At 37.4% G+C, this 23,545-nt stretch overlaps 1 protein-coding gene across 17 annotated transcripts in view; it reads left to right on the plus strand.

The window, feature by feature from the left end:
* LOC117400224 (disco-interacting protein 2 homolog C) overlaps positions 1 to 23,545 on the plus strand; it is a 186,183-nt gene that overhangs the window by 113,515 nt on the left and 49,123 nt on the right. For 12 of the 17 annotated variants that reach the window (XM_033999820.3, XM_033999823.3, XM_033999821.3 and 9 more), the window contains 5 exons: positions 372 to 494; positions 6,668 to 6,799; positions 8,986 to 9,105; positions 12,209 to 12,406; positions 17,165 to 17,256. In XM_033999820.3, coding sequence (XP_033855711.1) covers positions 372 to 494; positions 6,668 to 6,799; positions 8,986 to 9,105; positions 12,209 to 12,406; positions 17,165 to 17,256 — 665 coding nt within the window. The remainder of the gene's footprint in view (positions 1 to 371; positions 495 to 6,667; positions 6,800 to 8,985; positions 9,106 to 12,208; positions 12,407 to 17,164; positions 17,257 to 23,545) is intronic. The other 5 variants (XM_033999832.3, XM_033999833.3, XM_059023291.1 and 2 more) reach the window with 1 other exon arrangement.

Below are 23,545 nucleotides of genomic sequence, written 5' to 3' on the forward strand. Positions count from 1 at the left end.
TATGTAAGTACACAATTGTATCAGAAAGGGGTTAGGGTTATATCATGCAAAAAAGTACACGTTAAGTACATTGTAATTATACATAAAAGCATTGTAATTATGTGTAAGTACACACATTTACGAAGTAACTACTATGTAAACACATAGTAATTAGAGACACTTAATGTAAAGTGTTACCAAACTTGTCAATTTTTGTATTTGTTATTCTCTATTATATACCAATTATAGCAATGATTTTTTGTTTCGAGGTGCTGCCGTACACAGCTAACATTCTGTGTCCAAAATGGCACCTTGCCTTATCCCCTCTCCCCACTCCAGTAAGCTTAGCAGGTGTGGTAGGATCTAAGGTTCTGGTTTTCCCTCACATCCAGGGCCAATTGCTCACCTTTCACTGAAGAGAAAAAGTAAGACTGGCACAGTTGAGAATGGAAATTCATTGCGTCGGTCCTGCGAATTTGGATCTGAACTCACCTGGCAACCCTTGGAAACAGAGGGTCAGTATACTAGCGCGTCAAGCGTGCCCATCAGTCAGCCTGAATATCAGTGTGTGATTCATACAGTATGTGCCCCTAACATTGTAACACGGATAAGCCAAAGTACTGCAATCAATACATGCATATATATATATATATATATATATATATAAAATGCATAAATGTGCATAGGGTGTTTGTTTAATGTTCATTTCTATGTGGCTGTGTGTAAAAATTACAATAAAGACAACCCTATAGCAAAATATTACCATATAGTTGCTGTGCATACAGTACAGTATAAAATATACACATTCCAGATTAAATCTGTTTTTCATTAGACATCATGGAACAATCTGTGTTTTATGATTTGAAAATGATCAAGTAAGGGTTTAACTGCTACACTAAAATGTAATTTTTGGCATAGCAGGATGGAGTCTGGCTACCAGATGATCTCCTAACAGAAGTCTGTTGTTAGAGGCTCTTGCCATTTATCCAAAGTTCAGTGGATTTCACATATACTTAGGGCTAGTGTTTGGATAATCCTCTTATGTAAAGATATTAATACGTTGGTCAAGTGCTTTTCAACTGTTTTATATTGTGCATATTTTACAATATCAGACAAGTCTTTTAAATGTGCATCTGTACAATATGTCATTCCATTCTGTTAAAGGGCGTGTTCATTACATTTGGAAGATCACATTTTTATTTGATGTAACAGATATAAAATAAGGGATTTTCCTCCTTCTATGCAGTCTATGTTTGCACCATGCTGTTTTGTAACCAGTGCCTCATACATGTAATATGAAGGCGTCCACAAGTCTGATGCTTTTACCAAAGCCCTGAGTATTCCCAGTGCAGATTAGGGGTGGGTATTTCATTCTAAAACGTGTAACATTTTAAAAGGATATTTTGTAAAGAATAACCTGATAATTAAGAATTAAACGTCAAACTTTTTTAATTTGCAATTCTTCCAATTCACTGGCAAGGTGTAATTTCTTTATGAAGACTTCACTGATTTAAAGATGAATGAGTACGCTTACCTCCTGTGTGATTTAATCTGAATAATATTGAAGGAAATGAACTACATTACTCATACATAAGTGTTGGGTGTGAGATTTCCTGGGTTATTTGGATACCGTTGTATTAATAGGTTAGTTTTTTTTTCTTAAAAATAATAAGTCAGTCTTCAGGTAATCTTCAATCAAAAGAGTTTCATTGAGGAAGAAAGCAAATCCAAAGACAGTACATAATGTAATCACATGCAGAAGCTGCAGGTAAACCTACAGGTCTCGACAGGTACAAGTTACAGACATTAATATACAGGGCTGGTTACACCCCACAGGTAGTGGAAATCTCCTGCTTTCACCAATGAACAGAGCTCGCCCCTCTTTATTGGAGGCACGCCAGCCGGCGCCCCATGATGGCACCTTTTGGCCGAAATTTTGTTGATTTTTAGAACTAGTTTTATTTGGGTTGATTGGGGATTGCACCTATGCTAAAAATCCACTTTTTAAGTAGAAAAAACCCATGCATAAACAAGGGTCATCCACCCGAGGTCACAACTGCTCTCTGAGAATCATGAAAAACCAGTTTCTTATCTTCTTCAGAGATGGAGCCACCTCAGGCTGGGTGCAAGTTTACATAGCTACAAGGACGGCAGAGCTAGCAGTAGTTTAAAAAAACTAAACTACTACATTAAACACAGGAAAATCACACAATGTTCAGAGAGTTTCTCACTTCTTTACCATTTAAAGGGGCATATACAATTACTAAAATGTATATAAAACCTTACACCATACTATAATTCTCTTTTTATTGTTATCATTGTACATTTGTGTTTTTGGCGAAACAAGGATTCATACAGTACGTTATCTTAAAAGGGTCACATGATTTAAAGGAGTACGAAACACTGCACATGGAAGTGAGGCTCTTGACCAGACCCTGATGTCCAGACTGATTGTTACTGACTAGCCAAGCACTTTTACATCTTGGCTTTCCCTTCTTTCTGTATTAACTTCTGATCGGGTGTCTTGAATCAGTTCACAGACTGTATTATCAAAAACATCACATTTGGTGGCCTTTGGGCTCTAGTTTCTGTGTGGTCAGTTTACAATATACAGTACAGTATGTGTCTCAGGATCCCAGAGCCACTCTGGCCACTGGTGCTCACTCACCTGTCGCTGCTCTCAGAGGGAATATTAATGGCTTCACTTAATTCAGTTTTAGACTGCATTTAACAATTAACATGATGCTCTAGCTTAGTACTTTCGTTGGTGAACTCCAGACATCGCTTGATATTTTTTAAAATTAGGATATTACAAGAGTCCAGAAATTAAAAACAATATAATAGATATAATAGTTAAAAAACAAGTACATCATTTATCAGCAGTTTTAGCAAACAGCTTGCAATGCCACATATAACAACTATAAAGATGAACAGAGTGAAATTCTATTTTTTTTAAATTTATTTATATATGTATTTATTTATTTATTTTTTGAAGACCCTCTTGGTATATTTTCCTGACAGAGTAGTGAATGTTGTTTTAAGGTTGTTTTTTTTATATTATTTTTTATTGGTCAATTATATAAGATGATACTGGTTTTATAGGACAGTCTCAGTCGTTCTCTAGAACACAGGAGTCAGAAAACAGCTTGGCGTGGGTGGAAGGCAAATGTCCTTGGTCTGACATTCTTAGTCATGCTCTGAAATCACTGCAGTCTGCAGAAATCGTGGTCAACCAGTCGGTGCTTTCACACCCTGGCATGAGAATGATTTTCAAACAGGAAAGATTTCTTTCAAGACATTTAAACATGTGTTGTTTTTATAGTATCTAAACGTGTTGTTTCTGTATGTTTGTTTTTTTTCACAAAGTGTGGCTTTGTAGTATATAAAGGAGTTGTCCAGTAAAGTAACACATATTGATTAGTAACATGTGCTCTAACAGAAAGCCTGTTGGGTTTTCTTCTGAAAAGACTGTACTGGCACAGATTGTATCATGTGACTGCTGTACCATTTAATACAGAAGCAGGTAACACTGAGTATCTCCACTGCACTGTAATTACACTGTATTTACACATGTAGTTACCTTGTAATTGCATTGCAAAAAACACAATCACATGTCTAATTACAGGACAATTTCAGAATCCTTTTTTTAATTTGTAATTAAGCAAGCTTTTGCATTGTAACGTCACAAACTGTGTAATTACAGTGTTATAAGTGTATAGTTGCATTGTAGCTAGAGACTTTAAAATATTTGAGAGGATCTTTTAAATGAGCATTAACAAACCATTAGATGTAATACAGAAGTAACTGTTTTGATTTACTGGACTAAGTTAAATATGGTATCTTGGAATGCTTTTAATTTGCTCTAAAAATGAAAGGATGATATGTAGTGTGCTGGTACCGAAGCACCAGCTTTTAATGACACTCGCTATGTTGCAGTGACAGAGATTAGCTACCGGACAGAGTCACTCATCCACTTGCCATTAAGCCCTTGACGTTTGTAAATATGTCTGTGACTATATGGTATTGCACTGTTAGTTGCGTGGAGCCAGGAGAGGGCTTCATTGAAATGCTTCTAGCCCACCATCCTCAAATTGTATTTGGAATGGTATTTCATGCCTGAAATGGTAATCCAAGTGAAATCAACTGAAAAATGGCAGACAGCTCGTGACAGCACACACACAGATAAAAACAACAATCAAGACTGATGAAGGTACACGGAAAGCATTTTAAACAAGAGAGATGTGCAGATAATCATGCTTTACTGAGCAAATTTACTGTATGCTGTAAAATACGTTTGCTGCGTCAAAATGTATCTGGGTGATTAATGAGCAGATTATTAAAACCATCTATTCATTGCCAAAGTTTTTTTTATTTTTAAATTAAAAGTAAATCAGATGTTCAATAAGAATACTATTACATTCCCTTTTTTCAACATACTTTAAGTGTTGGTAGCTGAAATATAATATAAATATTTGATGGGTTTCTTCCCAGGCGTTTCCAAGTCATTCTAAAGTGCAGGGCTGTCGGATAAGACTTGCTTTTCATACCTGTGCGTTCCGTATCGTCTCCCCGGGATTATTGCTAGCTACCCAGGCTTTATAAACTATGGGTCCTCACATCCAGCATTATGTAAAACAAATTGTGTTTGCATATTGATCACTTTGTCACACATAAGCATTTAAGAACTCAAATTATTTATCGCTACCCTGATATCCTTAAGACTGAAAGTAAAAAACATCCTACAAAAACACACTTAATACAAAGAAGAAAACAGGAGTTGTCTTTGGTATAAGGTCATTCTAAAATGATACCCATCGATCTCAGTGGGTTTGCTTGCACCCTCTACAAGACCTGCATTTCTTCATCTTTTTTTAGCATAAATAGCAAGACTTTGTGATGATTGACAGAGCCAGCCATAATGAAATTAGAGAAATATCCATTATTAGAATGGCAAGCCAGCATCAGCTTGAATGCTCTGCGACCATCATTTTCAAACGTTAGTGTAATCCTCCTGTGAATGCAAGCCATCTATATATATATATATATATATATATATATATATATATATATATACACACACACATACAGTATATATAAAATATCTCTTTTTTTTTTTTTTTTACTTTTTGGGTATAGGAGCAGTCCAGTGCACACATTCTTGAGTTAAAGTTCTGGATATAAAAAAAAGTCTCAACTTGGTGGAACTTTACTGTATACAGTATTCCTTTATAACACATTTATAAGACTCAATTTGCTGTTGTGGAATGACATTATTGGGCAAATGGTAAAGTTGTTAAGCTTGAGGGCATTATAATATACATTTGGTAGATAATTCTGGAAGCAAAAATTAAACGATTTTGGTCTTGAACATAAACCCTCTTTTTGTAGCCTGTTGCAATTAGGCTTGCTTTATTTCTTTATTTTTTTATTTATTTATTTAACATTATTTAAATTTAGTATGTACGGTATTGATTGTATGATCTACTGTTTTGTTGAATCCTGCCTTACAACAAGTTATTTTTTATTTTTCAGTGAGTTACATCCCAGTAAAATGCACTGTAAAGATGATATACCTTAAACTCTGAATCAATAAGTGGAGTATACAAATAAGAGAGCTATGAAGGGTGAATACAAGCTCCTGTAACAAATTACTTCCAGATGTACCTGTCTGGTCAAATAGTAAAGTAGACCAGCGTTTGAATGTCTTTTTCAGTGTTGATGAAGAGGTGTTGAAATGTTTTACTGTAAAGAGTTTGGGTATTGAGTGTGGTGAGGGGTGAGAAGAGAGGCTATGCGACTAAATAAACAGAGACAGGTACAAAAATAAACATATTAGAGGTATTGGATTTAAAAATAATGTCAAGGGGCTGCTCCATTTCTGCAATTGTTTGAACAGGCCTTATGTGAGCATGGTGAACAGGTGACACACCCACATAAGGCTGAACTGATGCCTTTAATGTATATATTCTGCTGTTTCCATTGTGATTTGAAGAACAGGTTACATTTAAATCTCTTTCCTATGCAATAACACAACCTGGGTAAAACCGTGATGATGAGGTCTTTATGTGCTGCCTAGAGGAAGTGTCCTCATGAGACATAGCTGATCATTAAGTGAGCCAAAACAGATGCCCTATTAAAAGGGACTCTAAACATGAGGGGTATCAAGCTTGCCTCATCTGTGCATTTTTCCGTGTAAATAGAGCACGCCTTTTATATTTGGTTCCGTTTCCAAACCTTTGCCGAGCATAACTTTCATAACAGAGTCATCATTCCCACTTTTTTGTCTTTGTTTTGTTGTTGATTGAAAGTCTCTGGGTGACACTAATGAGTAAATCTGTCTGTGGTATCTTGGACTGCCGAAAATCCTGCTGAGGATGAAGAAGATTTTTGGCGGAATTCCATCAATCTAAATACAATATTCTCTGTTTTAATCTGACGGACGCATGCAGCTCCCCTGAAATATACATTTAAAATGTGCACGCTTTCCTGGGAATGCTCAATAGATACAATTAAATCCCCACCCTTTTGGCTATTGTTAGTAGTAGTAGTCATAGTAGTAGTAGTATTTTTTAATCCTGTAGATGATATCTGTAAACCGTGACAGCACGTAGTTCTCATGAAATGTCAGACTGCTCACAGATATTGACGGCCATGTTAATGAGTGGATTTCATGTGACTTTGTATCTAGAAAACCACTGTGCCCCCCCAGATGTCACCACTTACACCTCGGAACACTCCATACAGGTGGAGAGACCACAGGGCTCCACATCAAGATCTGTGCCCAAGTACGGCAATGCAGAGCTCATGGAGACCGGAGACGGTAAGCAAAGAGAAAAGGAGAAACTGTGCTGCACCACATCATTGGATCCAACCGTAGAGTGCCATTTCAATGTGGGCGTGGCAAAATAAACAAGGTAACATTTTACAGTCTCTAATTACTGTGTAGTTACTTAGTAATAATGTTATTAGGCATAGTTACAATGTACTTAATGTGTAGATCTTTGTACACTAACCCTTTTCTGATACAATTGTGTATGTGCATATATCCTACAAAAATATGTACACGTTAAGTACATGGTAACTGTGCATAATAACATTGTAATTGTGTAAGTACTCGTTTATTTACTAAGTAACTATGTCAGTGCACAGTGATTACAAACTTCATGTAAAGTGTTATCAGAAAGAATTCCATTAATCTTACCTGTTGTGCCATTCAGTGTGTATAAACAAATATAATCATTTTAAAAAGTCAGATCTCATGCTGTGCCACCTTCGCTTAAAGAAAGTTCCCAGATTGCTTTGCTCTCAGCTAGTGACGGTTTCACTTCCTAGTTCATTTCACCTCTGCTGTGCCTGCAAAGCATGTCAAACAATGTGGAAAGCGTTGACTGAAAGGAGGAGTTGAAGGAATGGGGGAGTGAGCACTATCTCCCACTTCTGTTATGATGAGATATGACTTATTTAATTTAGTAACAACTCAAATTATGCTTTAGTCAAGTGATTACATCTATTTCAGATGTTCCTGTAAGTCTTACATTACATGTATTTTCACACTGCATGCCCCTCAAACTGGGATAGATAATGGGGCTTTATCAGCACAGGTTGAGAGGGAAAGTGAGGGAAACCCAGTCCGTTTCCCATTGGATTGTCCAAGAAAGCACAAGACTACCTAAAAGTAAGATTTCCAAATTGAGATATTTTTAAACTAGCCTAGTACCAACTATCATGTGTTTTGTTGTTTGTTTTTAAATGTATAAAAGGAAATGTTTGTAGTAACATGTTTCTTTTAAAACACATTTGAGACCAATGTAACAAAGGGCATGGATGGGTAAGATTGATGTAAATATTCTGTTAGTCACAAGCACTTTAACAGTCAACAACGACATAGATCCTTATCCCAGCTAAGGGACTTGTAGGGGTGCTAAGTGTACTAGCAATTCAATTAACATTAAGATCAAAATCCTTCAAGCTTATCGTAATTGTATTTGAAATGTAGATTTGTTGATTTAAGATATATAACACTGAGAATCTATAGCTAGAAAAAGAGACCCTTTGTAAATCAAATAAACTTGGATGGAAGGCAAGAATGATGTCCATTCAAGCCTCCTGTAACACAGTTTAATTGGGCCTACAGGAATCTGAGGTCTTTGCAGACATTTATATTTCAAGATGATGACGTGCCACCATGATTTGCTTATCGTCCAAAGAATTGATGCAAGACTAGCTCTCTTTATATGCACATGTGGTAATCTGCATTATCACCTAAATACATATTTGCAGTGGAGGGCTTGACTGGAACTTGGTTGTTCACGCCAAGGTTTTGAATTTACAATGTATGTACGCAACATACATATCTGCCACAAAGGGTATACATAACACTACACACGTGACCTTGTGTCCTTTTCTCCTGTTGCTACTGACCGTCTTCATTGTCCACCCATGTGTTAATCCTTATTTGAGATGCTTGTCAAGCACATGTTTTAGAACTCATAGATAACAGCCCTTTAGTTTAAGATCAGTTTTTGAACACCTGGCCTTTAATGTAACAAGGGTAAATACAGCATGCTGCCATATGGATCAAACAGAAGAATGAAACCAGTTTCCACAGAATTATGCAGTGTGTTACACAAGATGGATCATTAATTTGCCAAACCAATTAAAGGTGAGGTAATTTGCGTAGTCTTAGGTCAAATACACAAGTGTTTTGGGTAATGCCTTCATTTAGCATCATGTGCATTTACACTAACTTTGATAATCACAGAGTTAGAGAGAACATCAGGTGCTTGTTTGGTTCAGTTACTGCACAGTAGTGCGTTGCGTTTTCCATAAAGACTCCACTCGGTTTAATGTTTTTACTGTGAGATTCTTTTTTCCAGAGGTTGACAGTGAGGGGAATGTAAAGCAGCCCTGACAGTCTGAAGTCAGGCCATTGTGTTTCTTTCCTTTACATCATGAAGCTCAAGGCTGGGAGCTGTGCTTATCTGTGTATTGATCTCTGTTCTGCAGGCGTGCCGGTCAGCAGCAGAGTATCAGCTAAGATCCAGCAGCTTGTTAATACCCTGAAGAGGCCCAAACGACCACCTTTAAGAGAGTTCTTTGTCGATGATTTTGAAGAACTTCTGGAAGGTAATAATTTTTAAATGTATGTTTTACCATGCCATAGAATTGCTCATTCTGGTGTGAATTCATTCATCAAGGTCAAGGAGGAGCTCAAGAGAAGGGGACAATATATTTATGATTAATAAACATCATGTTGAGTCTGAAATGTTCCAGCCCCACAGTAAATAAACAACACAGAGTGGTAATTGTGTTTGTTTACTGGTTTATACAGTTCTTGGTTTACTTTTAATAAGCAACTGATTAAATATTGTATGGGGGGGGGGGCTTAGTTAATCTAGTCCAAAGAATATGCAATTTGCAACTGCGATGAGTGCAATGGTAATGATTTGTAAAATAGTCTATTCCCTGTGCCCCACCAACATCATTTTAAAACCAGGAGAGGCTTTTTAGTGGTAATGCGTTTTATTTATTTCAGGGGTCAGTATTGCATTGTGTAATATATATGTGTGTGTGTGTGTGTGTGTGTGTGTGTGTATATATATACAGACGTGCTCAAATTTGTTGGTACCCTTACAGCTCATTGAAATAATGCTTCATTCCTCCTGAAAAGTGATGAAATTAAAAGCTATTTTATCATGTATACTTGCATGCCTTTGGTATGTCATAGAATAAAGCAAAGAAGCTGTGAAAAGAGATGAATTATTGCTTATTCTACAAAGATATTCTAAAATGGCCTGGACACATTTGTTGGTACCCCTTTAGAAAAGATAATAAATAATTGGATTATAGTGATATTTGAAACTAATTAGTTTCTTTAATTAGTATCACACATGTCTCCAATCTTGTAATCAGTCATTCAGCCTATTTAAATGGAGAAAAGTAGTCACTGTGCTGTTTGGTATCATTGTGTGCACCACACTGAACATGGACCAGAGAAAGCAAAGGAGAGAGTTGTCTGAAGAGATCAGAAAGAAAATAATAGACAAGCATGGTAAAGGTAAAGGCTACAAGACCATCTCCAAGCAGCTTGATGTTCCTGTGACAACAGTTGCAAATATTATTACGAAGTTTAAGGTCCATGGAACTGTAGCCAACCTCCCTGGGCACGGCCGCAAGAGGAAAATCGACCCCAGATTGAACAGAAGGATAGTGCGAATGGTAGAAAAAGAACCAAGGATAACTGCCAAAGAGATTCAAGCTGAACTCCAAGGTGAAGGTACGTCAGTTTCAAAAAGCATCCGTTGCTTTTTGAACGAAAGTGGGCTCCATGGAAGAAGACCCAGGAGGACTCCACTTTTGAAAGAAAAATATAAAAAAGCCAGACTGGAATTTGCTGAAATGCATATTGACAAGCCACAATCCTTCTGGGAGAATGTTCTTTGGACAGATGAGTCAAAACTGGAGCTTTTTGGCAAGTCACATCAGCTCTATGTTCACAGACGAAAAAATGAAGCTTTCAAAGAAAAGAACACCATACCTACAGTGAAACATAGAGGAGGCTCGGCTATGTTTTGGGGCTGCTTTGCTGCGCCTGGCACAGGGTGCCTTGAATCTGTGCAGGGCACAATGAAATTTCAAGACTATCAAGGCATTCTGGAGCGAAACGTACTGCCCAGTGTCAGAAAGCTCTGTCTCAGTCGCAGGTCATGGGTCCTCCAACAGGATAATGACCCAAAACACACAGCTAAAAGCACCCAAGAATGGATAAGAACAAAACATTGGACTATTCTGAAGTGGCCTTCTATGAGTCCTGATCTGAATCCTATCGAACATCTATGGAAAGAGCTGAAACTTGCAGTGTGGAGAAGGCACCCATCAAACCTGAGACAGCTGGAGCAGTTTGCTCAGGAAGAGTGGGCCAAACTACCTGTTAACAGGTGCAGAAGTCTCATTGAGAGCTACAGAAAACGTTTGATTGCAGTGATTGCCTCTAAAGGTTGTGCAACAAAATATTAGGTTAGCGGTCCTATCATTTTTGTCCATGCCATTTTCATTTGTTTTATTATTTACAATATTATGTTGAATAAAAAATCAAAAGCAAAGTCTGATTTCTATTAAATATGGAATAAACAATGGTGGATGCCAATTACTTTTGTCAGTTTCAGAGAAAATTGTGCATTCTTTGTTTTTTGTGGAGGGGTACCAACAAATTTGAATATATATATTTATATATTTATATTTATTACTTGTGAAGCTCTTTTATATTAAATCTGTATTAGTCCATGTGGAAGGGTGGTGGGCAATTCACTGACACACATGGGAGACAGACGGTTTAATTTGAAAACACCGCACTTGTGCCCAGTTTTATTATTTTTTTATGTTTTAGCCCACAGAGGGCGCTGTTGTCCGTGGCCCGAGTTCCGGCAACGGTACACAGGACCACAGGAATACCAATACTGGTAACAGTTAAAAGCTGGCGCACTCACAGGTGCTCAAAAATAATAAAGAAAACAAAAGGCGAAATGAAAAGGGAAAATAAAACATAGTAATAAAACTACAAAATAAAGGTGCTGCTTACGCAGTGCCCCCACTGCCGCTAAGCCGGTCAATACGGGCCTCCGACCTACGCTCAGCTATTTCTATACACTGGGGTGGCCAGAGTTCCCCGTATAACTACACACGTCCCCTCGGGTACGTCATTATTTCTTTTACTTTTTAAATTATTTTAAGGAAGGCTGTCTCCCTCAGCCGGGCTTGCCTGGTCCTTGTTCACACTAGCGTCTTCTGCCAGCGTCACTGTATATTCCAAATTACGGCCACCCCAATGCACAACCAAGCGCAGTTCTTATGGGCCGAACAATCCTCCCAAGGCCCTCCTCTCAGCCAGTCAGAGAGAGGGAAAGCCAACACACCCTCTTCCCCACCTCTCCGTGTCATCGCCATGACTGACAGGCGGATCCCACGAGACTGCTGCCCTCTTCCTGCAGTACCATGCATGTGCCAGATAGTCAGCACATATCTCCCCCCGTTACAGTCCATTACAAGTGAGAATGCCTAGGGTCTGTATAAGTCAATATGAGCTTCAGTGGTTCAGTGTGCACAGCCCCGGGCTGAAACAGTCACTCGGCTGTAGAAAGTGAGGCCAGATATGTACATCAAGGCATGCATTTATCATTGCAGTGATCAGATGGGTTTCAGCGCAGTTACACAATGTTCCTTCTTTCTGCAGTACTACAGCCAGACCCAAACCAGCCCAAACCCGAGGGAGCCCAGATGCTGCCGATGCGAGGGGAGCAGCTGGGGGTGGTGACTAACTGGCCTCCGTCTCTAGAAGCAGCCCTGCAGAGATGGGGGACCATCTCTCCCAAAGCACCCTGCTTGACCACAATGGACACTAATGGAAAGCCACTATATATCCTCACTTACGGTGAGTGCTTCTTTACCGCTTTGGTTTCCTGGGTACTGGTGCTTTTTGTCATTATTGATCTGTTTATTTAAGCTAATTGTACCCCTTTTGATTTGCAATGCTGATGGTGGCTAAACGTGTTTTATGCTCAATTATTATTATTATTATTTTTAATTGTGCTGAAGGGCAATCATAAAAACTGAATTTCTTTGAGTTGTCAGATTAAGTAGATGCGTGCGGTATTGTGCTCTGATTATATACAGAAGATAAATAATTTTCAAAAGTCAGCCGTGCCTGTCTGTAATGCCTTGTAATGCAACTCCATCACATGACTTTGCATGGTTAGGTACTGTATAGCACCAGAACAAATGTTCCTGAATCTTCTCCATATTACATTTGACTATACTTAACAAACTATTGATTTTTTTTACATGAATTTGCAAGTATTGTTTTACATGGACATGACTATATGTGTGTGCACCAGTTTAGGCTCTATGCACAGACACTGTATAGACAGTTTTTAAGCCAGCCAGGATAAAAAAGAAATCAAGATCAAGCTTTCACATGTTACTTCTAATTTGAGTAATTATAGCCTTGATAATAGGTTCTAAACCTCTAAGAACTAAAGTGTTGTGTAAATTCCTGTGCAATTTAAACATGCTGTGAGCATGCAGGGGTGGAGACAGAGTGATGTTGTTTTTTTTTTTTTTTTTTTTTTTTTGCTTTTGTCAGGTATTCATATTTATTGTTCATAGCTGACAAAACCTCTGTGTTATTGGACTCTGCTACTTAAAACCGGTTTATATCCCAAAGCGGCCGCAGCACATACAAACTGGGAATCGATTGCTGTATTGATAGCTGCTTTCAGATTAGGACTTCTTCATAGTACACATCACACTACGGGCAGGGGTTCATTTGTTAACAAAAAGGTACCAGATCTTACAATTAATCTTACATTTTTTGTTTCTAGACCTAATCTGCAGTAGCTCCCATATATGCTTCAAGTCCTTATCTGCTTGTGGATCAGGTTTTTGTGCTTTATTGTTGGTGTCGGACGCGGCATGCCCACCTTTGCCTAACCGTGGTTTTTAAAATAATCTTCAGGTCTGAACAATACCAGTGGCTAATCTGAGGAACAGGAGCGACAGTACAGCTGTTAAGGGCGCAAGTCTTTTGACATTTTGCCTTTTGGGGTGTAAGAATACTAGTAATGCCGCATCCTAAAATATATCGTTATGGTGTGGTTTCATCATTCAATTCATGGTACAGCAAAACATTTTAGTCTACATGTTATGTGTATAGCGTTTCTTTTTGCAAATTTTTTTTTCCCCCATACGGTTCATCATTTGCAAACTGTCAGACAAAAAGGGTCCGGATCTGGTCAAATCAGGTAATTTATACAAAATGAGAAACAGACACCTTGAGTGTGCTTATAATTGTTTGGTTATAATTGTGTAAAATTAAGAGACATTGTACTTTTTTTTGTTTGTTTTTTTAAATAGTGATTGAAAGACTGGATTAAACACTGTGAAAATATGTAGCTCAACATGTCTGCAAAGTTTCGTTCAATAAGGCAAAAAGTGACCGTTATTGCAAGCCGTCCTTATGATTTGGTAACATGACATCAACATGTATCTTCAACTCAAGATATTGTACAGCCTTCAATTTATGTCTCTGTATTTCTTCATCACTACTTTTCCAGGGAGCACCCACAACCGTCTAGAATAAGATGAATGTTTTACAGCAAGGCACTGTTGAGTTATTTGCCTAAGAATAGCCACAAACGGACAGATCCAAGGTGAATTGCCGTGAATTTAATTTTAGTTAAATAATAATTGCAATAGATGGATGGTAGTGGCTATTAGCCCCTGTTTTGATCTGCCTTGAGTTCTAGCACTCAGGCTGTGAGTCATCAATTTGATCTGGTTTCTAATTACAGTGATGAACTTGGTATGGTTGCACTGAGGAGCTTCAAGAATAGATGTTCTGGTTAATACATTTGGCAAGTCAGCTTTGATGTATGTGATGAAAATAGTGTTCAACATTTATAAGAACACTAGGTGTGCCGATGGACAGGTTCAACTTCAGAAAGGAAATTACAAATAAGTGGCATTCAGCCTGCAAACATGACGGATTTATTTGTGTAGAAATGAGCCAACCAGTACAGTTGTGACAAGTAAATCCCTGCCCCCAAACACATCCTATGCATCAAGGTACTTTTTAAAAGTTTCATAAGAGGAAACAGTCTTCAGATGCTGCTTTGTAGTAATGTAAGAATGTGTGATTGGGAATGCAGTTGGGGATTCTTAAATCAAAGAGTGTGTGTTATTTCTGCCTTGCGATGTTAAATGTTGTCAGGGGGATGGGTCTCACATTTAAAACTCATGGGTACAGTTGCCACGGTAATGTATTTGTTTCCCCAGGTCATGCTGCCTTTGATCTCTTTTGGTCTGGGTCGATTCAAAGACATGCACTAGTGATGAAAGGACAGTGACTCCACAAAGTCTCAATTCAGATTTATCCCATTAGCTAAGCCTCTCAAGCGAGTGAATATTTATTTCAGAAAAATGTATTAACTTTGTTTTATTTCAATGACAGTAATATACTGTAGAAGCTGCTACCGTACTGTATATGGCCTACCAGGCTTAATGCCTGCGTCACTGTGTGTGTAATCAGCACTGGATTCTTTACAGCAGTCTCTTGGGATATGAGCATGGAGATGTGGTAAGATATCAGAGTTGCTTTGCTAAATAGTGGTGTGCAGTGATGGCAGTATCTTTCTAAAAAGAGTTCTCTTGCAATCTCAAGCACTTCTTCGTTACCCTCTTCACATTAACAAATACATTTACATCTAAAGTTTAATCGAACATGTTAAATCATGGCTCCCCCCCCCCCCCCCCCCCCATGAAGCTTCATGATTATCTCCCTGAGGACGTTTTACTTTGTTTTTCTTCATTAGAACATGAACAAATTAAAAGAATAGAAATGCTGTGATATCGAATAAGAGGAAATGCTTTTTTTTTTTGTCATTTGAGAAATACTTAGAGCTGACATTTTAAGTTATATCACAATTACAGCTGTCATGTTAAGTAAACACCATTATTGCCACTAATATAACACAGTTATATTCATTTAAAGATAGACATGTCTATGTGTACTTAATCCTTTATTTATGTAAAATATTAGAGTTTTTTTTATGTCAAATCATACTTTTTTTACATGACCCAAGCCTCCAATATCCTGTTATACAACCTGTACAGTTATTCAAAAAGTAATGCTTTTAACATTGACCTACATTCATCTGGATATAACTCGGTCAAATAAGTACCACATGGTTGAGGATAATGAATATGGGTAATACAGAACTCATGGAGGTATGGCAATGTTTCTCATGTTGCCCTCTCTGAATTAAGAGTTCATGTTGAAGCTCCAATGACCTTAGTGACCTTACGGCTTAACATTTAAAATTAAACACAGTTGTTACCTCGTTTTAGGAGCTGGACTTGAGTTAAATTGGCTTAACGAAATCTTTTAAAATGAGCTATTACCATGTTAAAGGTGTGCTGATTTGACCCTATAAGATCATTTTTATGCCAGACTATTGGCTCTTGACATTTTCTAAACAGAGCTGCATTTTCTAAACAGAGCTGCATTTTCGTTGTTTATGCTGTACGGGAAGCTGGCTCTGTTCACAGCGATTCATTTGGCATTTATAGCAATCGGATTCCTTGTTTTCATGAGTTTCCATTCTTTCATCCTCAATTGCCATAATGAATTACGGGTTTGTGTCCTTTGTTCATAGTCCAATATCTGTTTAGCCTGTCCTCAAATTGTTTCCTTGGCTACAAATGCCATTTGAACTAAAATGCAGTCTGTGTCATGAAAGCATTTCCTATGGAACATACTGTATGATTACAGTAAATGGCTTATTTAAAAAAAAATTATATATAGAAGTTAAAACAAACGGTGACTTCTTTTATATATGTTCTGTGCTTTCTCAGAGTTCTGAAGCACTTCATTTTGAATTCAGCCCTGTTAATTCATGTGGATTTATTTGCTTGATTTATTTGCATTCCATGTTCCTTTGTAACAAAAGATGCTGGTCACATGTGTAAGGCATGCATTCACACATCCCACGATCCCCTGGTGGTCGAGTAAGAGGGTATGAATTGGTGAAGAATAAACAGTGAATTCATTAGGAATGGATGGAGGGGAAAGAGGAACCAGAATGTTTTTCAATCGATGAATTAACAGGGTTGAATTCAAAACAAATAACTTCAGAACTCGGAGGAAGTGCGTAAGCTATTCAGGTGTTATTCCTGTGGTATTCAGACAGAATTTATTATGACTGCAGCCATTATTTTAAAGCGTTACCAAACAAAAATATATTTAATGTAAAGAGGGTACATTTTTTTTTATTACAGTACTAAACATGTCCTAAAGTTTAAAGATACGTTTTTGGTTCTAATTGAGTTGTGTGTGTGTGTGTGTGTGTGTGTGTGTGTGTGTGTGTCTCTCTGGAAGAAACCTAAATTGGTTGCGTGAAGACGTTTCGTTTACTCGCATCTTTCTCATTCTAATCCAGTGGATCACATGTACTCAAATGAAGGTTATGCATCACAAATTGGAAACTGAACTGCAGTGAGCTTGCAATGAAACATTCTGTTTTTCATTGCCAGGTCTGCACCAGGGGATTTGAGGAGATGTTGTTTTGTGTTGGTAAGTATTGAAGCGCAGGATCCTGTAGTAATAACGCACATTCTTTTATTCTTTGAATAGGAAAACTGTGGACACGGAGTATGAAGGTGGCCTATAATATTTTACATAAACTGGGATCAAAGCAGGAGCCGATGGTCAGACCTGGTGACCGGGTGAGTGAGATTACTGTGCTATTGAAACAACAGGAAGGTCTGCACTAAACTACCCCTCTATTTAATGAATACTGCCCTCATTAACCCTGTAATGCCCATTTCTGTATCACATGTGATATGATGCTTAGCCACCACTCTAATTATTATTTTTGAAATCCAGAATGTTTCATATGCGTACATTGTGTTGCCGGACAGGGACAAGCGGAATCTAGTTACATAAATAAAGTGTCTATTCTCATTCGCATTACAGGGTTAATTGCGTTGAGAGTACCCATTTCATTTAACTTCTACATCTTTAGCTACCTAGGTTTGTGTCGCCCAAAACTCAATTCTTATGTTATATAAACAACATAACCAAGAGTAAAAAAAACTATTTTGTTCTCTTTTTTTTTTTTTTCAAAAAGCATTCAGCTTTTGTATGTATTTATTTATTTATTTGTTATAGCCATGTGGTGTAGAGTACATGTGTTTATATTCAACCCCAAACTAGTAGTCCTCATTTAGTTTCCCTTCATATTATCACTGAAGAATAATGGCATTGCTGTGCACAAGGCCCCTCTATATCCTACTGGGGTGGTTCAGGATACCAAGCCTGCTGCAGGCTGCTAGGAGCTATTATGAGAGCCTCCCGGGAGGTAAGTGCCCTCTTCATGGCGTGTGGAAATGGCTTTTTATCTGAGCACTAATGAGACCAGAGTCTTTCTAAATTGGTTCTTCTGTGATCGATTCTAACACAACATGCAATCTGATTGCAAACCCACAGCCCATGGGTATAGATAGACTATAGTGACCCCCCATCCCCATCTCTTCTCAGAAATGATGATATAGATGGGAAAAGAAATAGGATTCCAGAAATCTGTCTGATCCAAATTAAAATAAGAAGGGATTTTGATAAGCTGTCTCTGAACCCACTCTAGAGAATTAAAGAAAAGAGCCAATGGAGTAACACAAGCCTACCTTTTCATTCTCTTACAAGTTCGTTTTAAAAATGTTAATCACGCACAGGAGATAAGAAAAGTCATTGGTATTGAATTCTACTGACCAGTGGCTTGTCATCAGCCATAAAAATGACCAAAAATGTTGTCATGTAGAAGATTCGATACACAGCTAGGGCCTAGTTTAGCATCTCCCTATAGAGTTAACTGCTTCATAAAGTCGAATAAAACAGTGAATTATATACTTCTTTGTAGTTTTCCATAGTACTTCACGAAAAATTGACAAAAATTGAAAAACGTGCTATTTCAAAATCAGACATGAAGTACTGTACTACTATTATGACTTGCAATCACATATTGTAGTTTCTTTGATTACCTGGTGCTAATAAAATATCTAACTTATGTTCATGTAGTTTTTTTATTTATATATATATATATATATATATAGCATTTTTTTTTTTAATTTAAAATTCTAGGTGATGCAGAACATATGGCCATAGCTGTAGCTGTACTGTAGAGTGTATTAATGTTCAACTGCAAATTCCATCTCCTTTCTACTTATTTTTCTTAAACATATATAAGAACCCATTTAAAAAATGAAGTGTTTTGGCTTATTGCTCAAGTGTTTGATATAAAAGATGTCCCAGTATTTTAGTTTTTGTTTTAGCTTTTAGTTCAGAATGGTGTTTATATCCCTGTACTGTTTTCAATTACTAGGTGCTTTATAAGTAGAAATGCTGTCTGTATTAACGGTAACTGGGGGGGAAAAAAAGGTGGCTCGGTTTTTGTTTTGCTTTTTGGGCTTTTTGCAGAGTTTAAAGATATAATTTGTAACCATTTACCACTGCAAGAAGTAGCATACATGTCCTGCAAGTCGCGAGTTCGAATCCAGGCTATTCCTTTGCCGATCGAGGACGGGAGCTTCCAAGGGGCAGCGTACAATTGGCCGAGCGTCGCCCGGGGGGAGGGAGGGTTAGGTCGGTCAGGGTGTCCTCGGCTCACCGTGCACCAGCAACCCCTGTAGTCTGGCCGGGCGCCTGCAGGCTTGCCTGTAAGCTGCCCGAGAGCTGCGTTGTCCTCCGACGCTCTAGCTCTTGGGTGGCTGCATGGTGAGTCTGCAGTGTGAAAAAAAGCGGTCGGCTTGACGGCACGCACTTTGGAGGACAGCGTGTGTTCATCTTCGCCCTCCCGAGTCAGCGCAGGGGGTGGTAGCGATGAGCCGACCGTAATAAAGTAATTGGCCATTCCAAATTGGGAGAAAATAATAAAAAATAATTGGCAACAACTAAATTTAAAAAAAAATAAATAAATAAAGAAGTAGCATACATGTATGTGTTTGATCCTGTGTATAAGGGGATAGATAGTAACCTAGTTCTGTTACAGTTTTGTCACAATCTCCAGAATAATTGACCAGATTATGGTTGGATAATGTTGGCAAATGTGTCCTCATTTAGAACAAATCTGTTTTTCATGTGTTTCTCAGAACATTTGTTTGGACTGTAAACTTGGATGAACCCAAAAGTGTGTGTGTGTGTGTGTGTGAGTGTGAATATATATATATATATATATATATATATATATATATATATATATATATATATATATATATTTGCTTTTATGGCTTTCCAAATGAAACTCAGGTGGAAAGCAAATCCAGTCTGTAATGGATATGAAAAGTCAGGATTGTTTCCTTATGGTGAAAGGCTAGAATGAAGGAATCCCCTTGCTTTCCAGACGCACATTCAGTACAGTTTAGGAAGTCTTGCAAATTTAAATATCAGTAAAAAGCCATATGTTTAGCAGAGCATTATGCTTTTATGTACTGAAGGTCAATCTTGGCTACTTAATCATTCTGCCAATATTCATCCCTTTGGGATCCTCCTGTCTGCATTGTATCTACTGTATAGGAATGCGTGCTATTCAGAGTCCTCAGCTGAGCCAAATTGGAAACCTTACATTTCATGTGATCTTGTTCAAGGTTCATGAGCGTCATACCACATCTTTTCAAAATCCAGAGGAATTGTGGTTTAGGATCGTTACCTCAGCAGCCAGCAAAGTGCATCTGAATGCAAGGTTAGAGGTCATCACTGTTGCAAAGTAGTCTCAATCTGGTTGCTATTTAGCTGATCTGAAGAGCATGCTTGTCCTAATCATTCCCAGCAAGCGAAATGGCACAGTTTAACACAAAACAAAATATCTGAGGTTAGAGAAGAGTTCGCAAGGATGAGATTCACTGTTGTGCTTTGCAACAGGTAAATAAAATGCTGTCTTATGCTTATCAAAAGAATTGTTTCGATGTCTTTTGAATGTGGTTCAATCTGGTTAGGAGATCAGTCAACAGAGCTGTTGCTGCTGATGAGAACCCTGAGCTGCTTTGTAAAGATAAGAATGGTAGATTGGATCAGCTGTTATCTGAAAGGGAAAAGTATGTATGAAGTGAGGTTGTGTAAGCAATAGAGATGCAAGGTTTCGTATACAAGTTCAGATAACCTAAAGCAATAACATTTTTTTCCTTTATATTTTCTTCCCCAAACAGTTATGTTTTTCCTTTTATGAAAATCTTCTGAGTTACAGGGGGAAATGAATCACAATTTGGAATCTTTTTTTGATTCTTTAAAAAAAAAAAAAAAGTTCAAAGCAGATGTTAAAATGACACAGATAGAATTTGAGTGTTTTTGGGCTATTGGGATCAAGAACCAGTGCCACATGGCAGTAGACTTAAATCGGCAGTAATAATGTTGGGCAGGAGCCACAGTTACATTTAAAATAATAATAATAATAATAATAATAATAATAATAATAATAATAATAATAATAATATGAAGTTTGGTTCCAAAACGCGCTAAATGCCAATTTCGGATTTTTCAAGTTACCACCCACCAAAGTTTGTTGATGGGCAGCTGATTACCATAATTGGTTCAGTTTTACCACAAAACCCGACATTAACTATTTGTTTGGAAGGGATAAAACATGCTTCTTTCCAAAACTCGACGTGCGCCATTCACACTTTTTATCTGACCATGATATATCCGCTCAGCCAATTAGAATCACAAACAAGTCCAATATGACACCCCCCCCCCCCCCCATGCTTCAGCTGATTGCCTGCATGTCAATTTCACAGCAAGTAAAATTGAATATTTTGATCAACACTGAAGTGCAGCCTGCTCACCGTGGAGCACCCCAACAAAGTGCTTGACCTGATTTTTAACCCAATTTCAGTCAAGTTAAAAGGGATACAAGTCATCTGTTAGGAATAATTAACACTGAATAATTAACACTTATTGTCAATGTTGTTCGCCCTTCACTGTCAGGCTTTTCAAAACCTGAACATTCAATCCACATTTCCCATCAGGGGCCACAGTTTTCTGCCTGCTGATCGAGTGTTTGGCAGAATTGAACAGGATCTCAAGAAGACTGAGACCATTCTTTTGCCAGAGGAGTACTGCTCTGTCCTTAGATGCCATGTAACATGTTTACATTTCTGAGTAGGACTGGCAGAGCTACAACTACAAGGCTGCCACCCAGGCTTTTGTAAAGACACAGAAGACCTTCAAGATCAGCGAGGCCAAGATGCTTGAAGTAGATGGTGCCAAGCTGGGGTTTAAATCTGTATTTAATGGTGAATTATGTTACCATATCAGTCTGAAGCGAGGAAAGAAGTGGGTTGACTTCAAACCTGCCCCACTTCCCATGGAAACAACCGTGAAGGAAGCCAAAAAGCCAGATGTTCTGAAACTTCTAAGTGAACTTAGTGCATCAGAGTACGTCGAAGGATTCTATAACCAAGCTTTGGCAGAGACCAATGACACTACTAGTGTGGAAAGTGATTAGGACTGACAATTGACTGTGATTTCATGGACAGGTTTGACCAACAGCGTATTGACATCATGTACTGTATATGTAGCATTTTGTGAAAAATGAGTTCCCTTCGATATATAGCATTTTTGCAAAGAAATTGACATTTTTCAATTTTCTTGTTACAAGTTATGATTTTATATTTAAGCTTGTGTATGATGCAGTAGTTATGTAAAATATATTGGAGTAGAAAAATTAATATAACATGTTTCAATTAATCACAATAAAAATGGTAACTTTTGAAAAATGGAAATAGAGTTTTGGAACCAAACTCTTAATTCATATATATATATATATATATATATATATATATATATATATATATATATATGTATACACATGCATGCATACATACATACAGACATACATACATACTCCACAGCTGGGACATGGTGAGCATGTGAAAGTCCTGAACAGGATGTCCAATAAGCCATTTAAAACAAAACAGATTTTCATAGATTAATTTACATTATATATAATGTAACATTCATAGGCTGCACTTTCTCCAATGTAGGGAACGTCTTGTTGTTTGCTGGTTTCTGTCATGGTATATACTCTGCATCCGGGGGAGCAAAATCATGTTCTTACAAACTTACAACTGTTAAGATTAGTAGACTCATAAAGAAATACATTAAACTGAACAATGGAAACAAATGCGTGTTTGTCTTGGGGTTCTATAATCCGATACGACCGTACTTAGTTCAGTGATTGTTGTGCTGTAATCTTGTCTGTGTGTCTTGACCTCTTAATCTGGCAATGACTGTGTGCGTGTCTAGGCTGTGTAACAATCTACACAAGTGTTGTTGTAAAAGACTCATTTATAAAATGAATGTGACACAGTGCTTTCTATTTTTAACTTCATTTCTAGAAACACTTTACAAAGACGCTCTCAGGTGGATGTTTTGTATTTGTATAGTTATAATCTACTAAGTACTAAAAACGAGTGCTGGCTTTTTATATTAGTTTTTTTCTAATTTTAAAAATAAATTGTTTTTTGTCTTAATTCCAATTGATATGTACAAACTAGTGTTTTACTGTAGGTTTTTAAATTTTACTATTAAAACCACATTTTGTGTCTTTAAATTTCAGTTCTATTAGATTTTACATTAGACTGTTTTTAATTTAATGGACTAATTTTGTGCTATAGAAATGTGTATTGTAAAAGAGAGTTTTTGCTAGTTGAGGAAAGAATATCACTTGGTTAAAGTAAAGATAATGTATACTTTTTTTGTTTTTAATTTGAATTTAGAATGGTGTTTAATCTCCCTTGTTTTCAATCACATGATGCCATAAGTTTAAAAAAAAAATCTATTTGTATTATAAACACCATTTGGAAAAGAAATGCATCTCTATGTATTTATTTTTGTTTTGCATCTTGAGTTATTGCAGAGTTTGAAGATCTGTAACCATTTACCGCTGTAAGTCCTAGCAGGTGTATACTTGTTTGATCCTGTGTATTGCTGAAAGCAGAGAACCCATCAAGAATATACCATGGTTAA

This window comes from Acipenser ruthenus, chromosome 4, assembly GCF_902713425.1.
Source record: "Acipenser ruthenus chromosome 4, fAciRut3.2 maternal haplotype, whole genome shotgun sequence".
Classification (NCBI taxonomy): domain Eukaryota; kingdom Metazoa; phylum Chordata; class Actinopteri; order Acipenseriformes; family Acipenseridae; genus Acipenser; species Acipenser ruthenus.